The sequence below is a fragment of the Nerophis ophidion genome, linkage group LG14 (genome assembly GCF_033978795.1).
Source record: "Nerophis ophidion isolate RoL-2023_Sa linkage group LG14, RoL_Noph_v1.0, whole genome shotgun sequence".
Taxonomy (NCBI): Eukaryota; Metazoa; Chordata; class Actinopteri; order Syngnathiformes; family Syngnathidae; genus Nerophis; species Nerophis ophidion.
In genome coordinates, this window is record NC_084624.1 from 12,753,043 (window position 1) to 12,764,055 (window position 11,013).

At 42.3% G+C, this 11,013-nt stretch overlaps 1 protein-coding gene across 1 annotated transcript in view; it reads left to right on the forward strand.

Annotated features, from left to right (window-relative positions):
• Window positions 1–10,060, forward strand: part of glmna (glomulin, FKBP associated protein a) — a 39,590-nt gene extending 29,530 nt beyond the window's left edge. The window contains exons 16-19 of the mRNA XM_061919860.1: window positions 1,596–1,659; window positions 7,581–7,716; window positions 7,782–7,852; window positions 9,806–10,060. Of these exons, the coding sequence (XP_061775844.1) occupies window positions 1,596–1,659; window positions 7,581–7,716; window positions 7,782–7,852; window positions 9,806–9,895 (361 nt within the window). The 3' untranslated portion in view covers window positions 9,896–10,060. The remainder of the gene's footprint in view (window positions 1–1,595; window positions 1,660–7,580; window positions 7,717–7,781; window positions 7,853–9,805) is intronic.
• Window positions 10,061–11,013: the final 953 nt, after the last annotated feature.

Below are 11,013 nucleotides of genomic sequence, written 5' to 3' on the forward strand. Positions count from 1 at the left end.
ATTGCAATTTAGTAAACTAAAAAGGCCGTATTGGCATGTGTTGCAATGTTAATATTTCATCATTGATATATAAACTATCAGACTGCGTGGTCGGTAGTAGTGGGTTTCAGTAGGCCTTTAACGACAATGTGAAGTTTTGTTTTATTATAAAATTGTGCAAATGTATTCAAACAAAAAAAAGTATTGACAGCCTTTGCTCAATACTTAAATGATGCACCTTTGGCACAAATTCCAGCCTCAACACGATGCCACAAGCTCGGCACACCCATCTTTGGGCACTTTCAACCATTCCTCTTTGCAGCACCTCTCAACCTCCATCAGATTGGATGGAAGTGTTGGTTTTCCAGGATGTCTCTGTACATTGCTGCATTCATCTTTCCCTTTATACTGACTAGACTCCCAGTTGGTTTTCATCCAGGATGTCTCTGTACACTGCTGCATTCATCTTTCCCTTTATCCTGAATAGTCTCCCAGTTAGTTTTCATCCAGGATGTCTCTGTACATTGCTGTGTTCATCTTTCCCTTTTTCCTGACTAATCTCCCAGTTAGTTTTCATCCAGGATGTCTCTGTACATTGCTGCGTTCATCTTTCCCTTTATCCTGATTAGTCTCCCAGTTAGTTTTCATCCAGGATGTCTCTGTACATTGCTGGGTTCATCTTTCCATTTATCCTGACTAGTCTCCCGGTTAGTTTTGATCAAGGATGTCTCTGTACATTGCTGTGTTCATCTTTCCCTTTATCCTGACTAGTCTCCCAGTTAGTTTTGATCCAGGATGTCTCTGTACACTGCTGCATTCATCTTAGTCCAGTCAGGTTGGTGACCAAAACCATGGTCACTCTGACAGAACTACACCATTCCTATGTGGAGAGAGGAGAACCTTCCGGAAGGACAATCCACCAATCAGTGGCCAAACAAAAGCCATATATCGGTAAAAAGTTAGCCAAAATGCACCTGAAAGACTCTTAGACCATGAGAAACTAAGTTCTCTGGTCTAATGAGACAAAGATTGAAGTCTTTGGCGTGAATGTTTGGAGGAAACCAGGAACCGCTCATCACCATCCCTACAGTAAAGCATGTTGGTGTCAGCATCATGCTGTGGGGATGGTTTTTCGTGTCAAGAACTGGGAGAATAGTCAGGATAGAGGGAAAGATGAATACAGCAATGTACAGAGACATCCTGGATGAAAACCTTCCCATCCAACCAGATGAACTTTGAGAGGTGCTGCAAAGAGGAGTGGTTGAAAGTGCCCAAAGATAGGGGTGCCAAGCTTGTGTCATCGTATTAAAAAAAGACAAAGGTGCATCAACTAAGTATTGAACAGAGGCTGAGAACAAATGTGATTTTTGATTTTCGATAAAATTAGCAAAATTTTTAAATAAAACCTTTTCACCTTGTCATCATGTGGTATTGTGTGTGGAATTTTGAGGGCAAAAATGAATGTATTCCATTTTGGAATAAGGCTGTAACATAAAATGTGGAACAAGTGAAGTGCTGTGAATACTTGTGCGCTGTTTAAAGAAGGACATTGGACTGTTTGTGTGTTGGAGGACTGAGTATTTGTTAAATAAGATGAAGTGCTTGTGTGCAAACAGACTGATGGAGTGTCTGAACCTGCTGCGTTACCTCCTGATAAGAGACAAAGTGACGGACAACAAGGTAAACGTCGTTCTTAATTCACCACATCACAACCTAAGCCATCCTCAAAAAGTTCCTTCCTGGGACCCAAATGTACTCGAATCCGCCATATCTTGTCAAAGCATCAACATATAAACAACAGACATGAATACATTAGCAAAAAGCAGTAGTAGATATTAGAGATGTCCGATAATATCGCCTGATAAATGCTTTAAAATGTCCATCCATCCATCCATCATCTTCCGCTTATCCGAGGTCGGGTCGCGGGGGCAGCAGCCTAAGCAGGGAAGCCCAGACTTCCCTATCTCCAGCCACTTCGTCTAGCTCTTCCCGGGGGATCCCGAGGCGTTCCCAGGCCAGCCGGGAGACATAGTCTTTCCAATTAAAATGTAATTTCCAATTAAAATGTAATATCGGAAATTATCGCTATGGGTTTCAAAAAGTAAAATTTATGACTTTTTAAAACGGCTCTGTGTACACGGACGAAGGGAGAAGTACAGAGCGCCAATAAACCTTAAAGGCACTGCCTTTGCGTGCCGGTCCAATCACATATCTACAGCTTTTCACACACACAAGTGAATGCAAGGCATACTTGGTCAACAGCCATACAGGTTACACTGAGGGTGGACATATAAACAACTTTAACACTGTTACTGTCACGAGAGGGGGGTCACAGCTTGCTGCGCGGTTGTTTTCCCGGGATGCAACACGGACGGCTGCGGACCAAAGCGTAAGGTAGGAAATGATTTATTCATCATAATTCATAAAAATACACAACAAACAAAACTGACGCGTGCCGGTCGCACGCGGAAGCTAAGACTAAAAACTTAAAGCAGAAAACAAACAAGACCTAAGTAGCATGGCATAAATCAAATACTTGGCATAAACTAGATACAAGGCAAAAACTCACGTAGACAGGTTGCATGAAGCAAACACAATGAAGGCAGAACGAGTGATAACTAAGTTAGGCTTAAATAGAGTCTCTGATGAGTAACAGGTGTGCGTAGAAGGCAGGTGAAAATCAAGTAACCATGGTGGCGAAACAAACTCACAGGTGCACAAGCAAAAAAAAAAAAAAGAGTCCAAAACTAACAGAAAGCACAAAAACATGATCCGGACCACGGATCATGACAGTTACAAATATGCGCCACACTGTGAACCCACACCAAACAAGAATGACAAACACATTGGCACCATAACACAACAGAAAAAATACCCAGAATCGCTTGCAGCACTAACTCTTCCGGGACGCTACAATATACACCCCCTGCAATCCCGTTATGTTTTTTTTTCCTTCTTTATTATGCATTTTCGGCCGGTGCCACTTATAATCCGAAAAATACGGTCTACACATTCTGTAACATTAGGGGTGCTCACACTTTTTCAGCAGGCGAGCTACTTTTCAAAGGACCAAGTCGAGGTGATCTACATCTTCATATATGTGTGTGAATATTCAGTACAGGCCAAAAGTTTGGACACACCTTCTCATTCAATGGGTTATCTTTATTTTCATGACTATTTACATTGTAGATTGTTACTGAAGGCATCAAAACTATGAATGAACACATGTGGAGTTATGTACTTAACAAAAAAGGCGAAATAACTGAAAACATTAAAGTTAAAGTACCAATGATTGTCACACACACACTAGGTGTGCATTTGACCCATCACTCTTGATCACCCCCTGGGAGGTGAGGGGAGCAGTGGGCAGCAGTGCTGGCCGCGCCCAGGAATCATTTTTGGTGATTTAACCCCCAATTCCAACCCTTGATGATAAGTGCAAAACATGTTTTATTTTCAAGTTCCTTCAAAATAGCCACCCTTTGCTCTGATTACTGCTTTGCACACTCTTGGGATTCTCTTGATGAGCTTCAAGCGCACCTGTGAAGTGAAAACCATTTCAGGTGACTACCTCTTCAAGCTCATCGAGAGAATGCCAAGAGTGTGCAAAGCAGTAATCAGAACAAAGGGTGGCTATTTTGAAGAAACCAGAATATAAAACATGTTTTCAGTTATTTCACCTTTTTTTTTTTTTTTTTTTTTTTACATAACTCCACATGTGTTCATTCATAGTTTTGATGCTTTCAGCGACAATCTACAATGTAAATAGTCATGAAAATAAAAAAAACACATTGAATGAGAAGATGTATCCAAACTTGTCCTGTATGTGTGTGTATATGTACATACAGATATATATATATATATATATATATATATATATATATATATATATATATATATATATATATATATATATATCAGGGGAGGCAAGTAAGGCAGTGCCTCACCTTGCCACAAGGAGGGGTAAAAGGCTTAAACTATGAGATGTTCAAAAAACAGAGTAATAAAATAAGTTTGAATATTTCTCTTTTGGTCTATGCTTTCTATGTGATTTTGGTGTGGTTCCTGTAGATTTGGATAATTTTCATGGTCAAAATCGCGGAAATTCTATGTTTCCTGATCAAAATAACGCAGCAGAACAGAAGTGAGGCAAAAACAGGTGGTGTCTCCACGGCTACACACAAAGTGTATTAAGCGTGTGCGTGAGAGGGGGCGCGTGCTTGATGCCATGGGGAAAAGGCAGGCCATGAGGCAGCAAGTACCTCTGCCTCAAAGTAGGGGGCGATATATTGTTTAATGCCTCAGCAGTAATCTGACTCGCCACAAATGGGGGCGCTAAAGCTAGCAAACACATGTCTCTCCAGCGGAAGCCAGCCTTTTTTCTTTTTTAAACTGTATAACAAAAATGGCATTTTTATTATAGTAAGCCAGCATTTGTGGGTGTTATTGCTGCTTCAGGTACAAATACAGAAAGGTAAGATACTCTCACAAAACTTCATTTATTTTTGTTAAAACAAAATGGAACAAAAAAGTGTTTAATAACAACTTTGTCAAATACTTTTTGGACCAATTTGTCAAACCATAATATCATTATGAAAACGTTTTTATGAAAGGAAATTACTCCCTTTGTTTTCCTGTTATTCTAAAGTGCAACCTAAATCAACAATGGTTAGAATTGCTCATATGAATTTAAGTTAAAAAAAAGAAGAAAAAAAACTCCAAAAGTGTCTATGCCACACCTGGTGTATAGTTCACCCTGATATATATATATATTAGAGATGCGCGGGTAGGCAATTATATCATCCGCAACCGCATAACTAAAGTCGCCATCCACCCGAACCAACATTTTATCAAAACCGCAACCGCCCGTTGTTATATATCAGGGGTCGGCAACCTTGACCCCTCAAAGAGCTATTGGGACCCGTGTCACAGAGTAAAGGAAATGAGAGCCGCAACCATTCTCGAGAATATTTGCTGGTGCTCTTCCAGACAACGGGGCGTGCTATGAAGCCATTGCTTTTGACGCCTTCTACAACATGTACAAACCGCTTGCCAGTACAGTAACATGTTGTATGTGGCTTACGCAGACACACGTACACGACTGCAAGGCATACTGGGTGACACAGAGTACACATATTAACGTTATTGCCCTCGGGGAAACTGGGTAAATGAACCTCGTCCCCCCCCACCCATTTTAAGACTCTCATGGGATAAAATGCATTCTACTATTTTGCCACCACTAACAGACCTTAAAATTTAAACTTCTCTACTAAATTTTAAAAATACAATAAAATCATGGCTCAGCTCAACCTCTGCCTGATCTGAACCAAAATTGATCCCCAGCAACTCTTCGAAGCATCAAACCGGTTTATCTGTGGTTATAGTGTATATATTCTCATTCTGTTTTGCACACTCTTCGAGTCAACATGTGCAGTCATGTACATCTTTGCTCCACAGTAAGTTTTTGCTGTCGTCCAGGATTCTGCTTTTATTTACTTTGTCGCCAGTTCAGTTTGAGTTTTGTTCTGCATAGCCTTCCCTAAGCTTCAATGCCTTTCCTTAGTTGCACTCACCTTTTGTTTATTTTTGGTTTAAGCATTATACACAATGGGCTTCACGGTGGCAGAGGGGTTATTGCGTCTGCCTCACAATACGAAGGTCCTGCAGTCCTGGGTTCAAATCCAGGCTCGGGTTCTTTCTGTGTGGAGTTTGCATGTTCTCCCCGTGAATGCGTGGGTTCCCTCCGGGTACTGCGGCTTCCTCCCACTTCCAAAGACATGCACCTGGGGATAGCTTGATTGACAACACTAAATTGGCCCTAGTGTGTGAATGGGAGTGTGAATGTTGTCTGTCTATCTGTGTTGGCCCTGCGATGAGCTGGCGATTTGTCCAGGGTGTATCCCGCCTTCCGCCCGATTGTAGCTGAGATAGGCGCCAGCGACCCCGAAAGGGAATAAGCGGTAGAAAATGGATGGATGGATGGATTATACACAATTTTACCTGCACGCTGCCTCCCGCTGTTTCTGACATCTCCAAAGCAATGAGCACCGGCTGCCACCTACTGATATGGAAGAGTATTGCATGGTTACTCTGCCGATATCTAGACAGCACCGACACTCAACAACAACACATCATTTGCAGACTATATTTACTGGTTTGTAAAAAAATATTTTTAACCCAAAGAGGTGAAATTAGATCATTTCCCACGGCACACCAGATTGTGGTTGAAAAACACTGTTAGACAACCTGCTGGTCACTAAACACTGCATGAATGTATCCAGCCCCGGAATTATACTTGTTTTATTGTAAGTCTAAGAGATGGGAATAAGTTTAAAACCCAGGAAAACAATTTCATGCTAACGGCCTCAGCCGCACACGTCCTTGCTACCCAACATGGCGCCTCGAGTTTATTTGGCCATACTCTCGGATTAATGTGAGCACTGCTGCTATCTAGCGGGAGGCTTGTGAATTGCAGTTTTTATAAAAGCAGACAGTCAATTTAAAGGCCTACTGAAATGAGATGTTCTTACTTAAACGGGGATAGCAGTTCCATTCTATGTGTCATACTTGATCATTTCGTGACATTGCCATATTTTTGCTGAAAGGGTTTAGCTGAGAAAATTGACGATAAATTTCGCAACTTTTGGTGCTGATAAAAAAGCCTCGCCTGTATCGGAAGTAGCAGACAATGTGCGCGTGACATCACGTGTTGTGGAGCTCCTCACATCTCAACATTATTTACAATCATGGCCACCAGCAGTGAGAGCGATTCGGACCGAGAAAGCAACGATTTCCCCATTAATTTGAGCGAGGAGGAAAGATTCGTGGATGAGGAAAGTGAGAGTGAAGGACTGGAAAAAAAAAACTAGACGGCAGAGCGATTCAGATGTTAGACAAATTTACTAGGATAATTAAATCCCTTATCTCCTTATTGTGTTAGTGTTTTAGTGAGATTATGTCATACCTGTACAAGCTGAAGTTCGGCCTTGCACCTTTCTTCAGCACCAGTCGACGGGTGGTGGCGATGCCCATCTCTGCCCTTCGCAAGGGACCATCTTTAAAACACGATCTTTCGAAAGGATCGCTGCATAATACACTGTACTTAGTGTACCGTGTTCACTTGACCGCTCTGTTCCATAGTAAAGCTTCACCGTCATCTTTTGGGAATGTAAACAATAAAACACCGGCTGTGTTTGTGTTGCTACAGCTTTCTTCTTTGATGTTGCCATTATTTATTGAACAAATTGCAAAAGATTCAGCAACACAGATGTCCGGAATACTGTGGAATTATGTGATGAAAACAGACGACTTATAGCTGGGAACGAAGCTGGAACAAAATGTCCTCTACAATGCGTGACGCCACGCGCACGCGTCATCATACCGTGACGTTTCAGCAGGATACTTCGGCGCGAAATTCAAAATTGCAATTTAGTAAACTAAACCGGCCGTATTGGCATGTGTTGCAATGTTAATATTTCATCGTTGATATATAAACTATCAGACTGCGTGGTCGGTAGTAGTGGGTTTCAGTAGGCCTAACTATGAGCTGTGACAGAGTGACCTTTTATTGGCATAAGTCACTCAATTTCTTCATCTACTAGACAGGGATCTGGACAGAGCTACATAAAATACAAGAGGGCTTCATGAAGCCCCTCCGTGTGGGGATCAACATGTCCAGAGCTCACTACGAGAGGGAGCTCAGCACCACCATGGAGAAGAAGAGGAGAAATGCCCAAGGTGAGACCACCACACACAAGCTCTTCTCAACATTCTATTTTTTTTTAACACGTTCCTCTCCACAGAGACATCTGTCATTTCTGTGTCTGTGGGTGACGAGAAGCTGCCAAACATGACCCCGGAATCTCAGATTCAGGTGAGGGACTTTTTAAAGATTGCACTAAAGCAGGGGAGTCAAATTAATTTCAGCTCAGGGGCCGCCTGGAGCAAAATCTGTGCACACGCGGACCAGACTATTAAAATTGTGGCATTAAAACTAAAATATAAAGACAACTTCAGATGGTTTTATTTGTCTTACTTTGGCCAAAATAGTGACGTGAATTATATTTATATAGCGCTTTTCTCGAGTGACTCAAAGCGCTTTACATAGTGAAACCCAATATCTAAGTCACATTTAAACCAGTGTGGGTGGCACTGGGAGCAGGTGGGTAAGGCGTTTAGCCTAAGGACACAACGGCAGTGACTAGGATGGCGGAAGAGGGAATCGAACCTGCAACCCTCAAGTTGCTGGCATGGGCACTCTACCAACCGAGCTATGCCGCCCCACAAACTGAAAATATTACAAAAAATACCGGCAGTGGTAAAGTTTAGATCCATGAAAGAAAGAAAAAAATGAATTAATGTTTATTAGAGATGTCTGATAATATCGGGCTGCCGATATTATCGGCCGATAAATGCTTTAAAATGTAATATCGGACATTATCGATATCGGTTTCCAAAAGTAAAATATACGACGGGCGTAGGGAGAAGTACAGAGCGCCAATAAACCTTAAAGGCACTGTCTTTGCCTGCCGGCCCAATCACATATCTGCGGCAATTCACACACACATACAAGTGAATGCAAGGCATACTTGGTCAACAGCCATACAAGTCACACTGAGGGTGGCCGTATAAACAACTTTACACTGTTACAAATATGCGCCACTCTGTGAACCCACACCAAGCAAGGATGACAAACACATTTCGGGCAGAACATCCGCACCGCAACACAACAGAACAAATACCCAGAACCCCTTGCAGCACTAACTCTTCCAGGACACTACAATATACATCCCCTGCTACCCCCTACCCTACCCACCTCAACCTCATGCTCTCTCAGGGAGAGCATGTCCCAAATTCCAAGCATCTGTTTTGAGTCATATTAAAAAAAAATAATGCACTTTGTCACTTCAATAATAAATACGGCAGCGCCATGTTGGCCTTTTTTTCCCATATCTTGAGTTGATTTATTTTGTAAAACCTTGTTACATTGTTTAATGCATCCAGCGGGGAATCACAACAAAATTAGGCATAATAATGTGTTCATGCCACGACTATATATCGGTAATTAAGTTGGACAATATCGGAATATCGAATATTGGCAAAAAAGCCAATATTGGACATCTCTGTTTATATCCATCCATCCATCCATTTTCTACCGCTTATTCCCTTTCGGGGTCGTGGGGGGCGCTGGCGCCTATCTCAGCTACAATCGGGCGGAAGGCAGGGTACACCCTGGACAAGTCGCCGCCTCATCGCGGGGCCAACACAGATAGACAGACAACATTCACACTCACATTCACACACTAGGGCCAATTTAGTGTTGCCAATCAACCTATCCCCAGGTGCATGTCTTTGGAAGTGGGAGGAAGCCGGAGTACCCGGAGGGAACCCACGCATTCACGGGGAGAACATGCAAACTCCACACAGAAAGATCCCGAGCCTGGATTTGAACCCAGGACTGCAGGAACTTAGTATTGTGAGGCAGACACACTAACCCCTCTGCCACTACATGTGCATGAATTATCGTTTATGACAACCTTTTTCCAAAACACAATATAGATTGTGCGATATAGAAAGATAATGTATACATTTATCATTTGTTTTCAAAACGGTTACAAAAAAAGTGGGACCCTATTTGAAAATTCGTAGCGCCAACACTGATGGAGTTTTAGTGCGTGCAAAACAGCAGCAGGCGGCTGTGGCCTGCGGGCCGCTTCTAATACCAATCAAATATCATCAAAGATCCTTCATCGGGCCCGCAGGCATTGAGTTTGACACCTCTGTACTAGAAAGATGATTATACTGATTGCTGATGTTCCCCTACCAGGCTCTCCATTCAGCCCTGCACACCTTTGACATGATGGAGAGTGTGCTGGCACGAACAGAAGAACTCACCGACATGAAGGCTGCAGTTTAGACTTCATGGCCATCTGGCTGGTCAAAAACAAGTTTTTTTTTCACCTAAAGGGCAGTCAAACATGATAAATCATGTCAGAAGGTCATGCAATACCTGCCCTTATTTTCTCCTCACTTACAAGACTGATTCTTTTAAAAGGTTTACTAATAAATTATGAACATTTCAGTCGGTATGTGTCATTTGTCCATGCACACTAGACATTTGTGACCCCGCCTATTCCTAAATTCATTTTCTCTGCTTTAAATTGTTACTTTTTTTTAAACAAAGGTAACTTAAAAAGTAGTTTGACTGCAGAAAAATATCAACACAGCCACATTTTCCTGCAGGAAGATTCTTATACAAGATGGTTTGTTGTGTGAGTATAAAACTGTCTACCTGTAGTTGTTAATGTGTCATCATCATCGGCGCTCACTCGAACGAGTGTGACGATCATCCTGGTAGGGGTGTATCCCTTTATGGAAGATGCCTCTGCGTGACTTTGTTTTACGTGGGGAGACCGGTGGACAGACGGTCACCACACAATCCTTGACAGAAATGGGTCAGGGTCCAGTTGCATGGAGTCCAAGACAACTGGGGACCCTTTTCTGCTGCAGCCTTCTTCCGCCATCCAGCCGTTGTGGTAGTTCTTAAATTGACCATCTTCCGCCTGCTCCACCGTTGAGGTCTTCACCGTATACCTGACTAGGGGCAGTCAGATACTAGACCTTTGCCGAGGGCCACCTGGGGTTACAGTAGTAAAGGGGTTAACCTCCTAGTGCCCCAAGACCCCATAGAGGAGCCTCCACTGCCAGATGCACTTTGACGTCATGCCCAGGACACTGAATTGAGGATGTGTTTACATGCATGTTATACATTTTAATGCAGAGGTTAAAGTTTTTGACCTCAGGACCAAACTTTTCCACTACAAAAGAGCCCGATGCCCACTCAAATAACACTGAACTAGTAATCTTACTCTTGATATTCAATAATTATATCTAACCTACTTACTGTTTGAAACCTTGTCAACTGACATGAAAGCATGTGTCAATCACAAATATTATCAGGGCTTGGGTTAGGCTGATTGTGAAAATAAGTACTAATCATATTGCATGTTATACATTTTAATGCAGAGGTTAAAC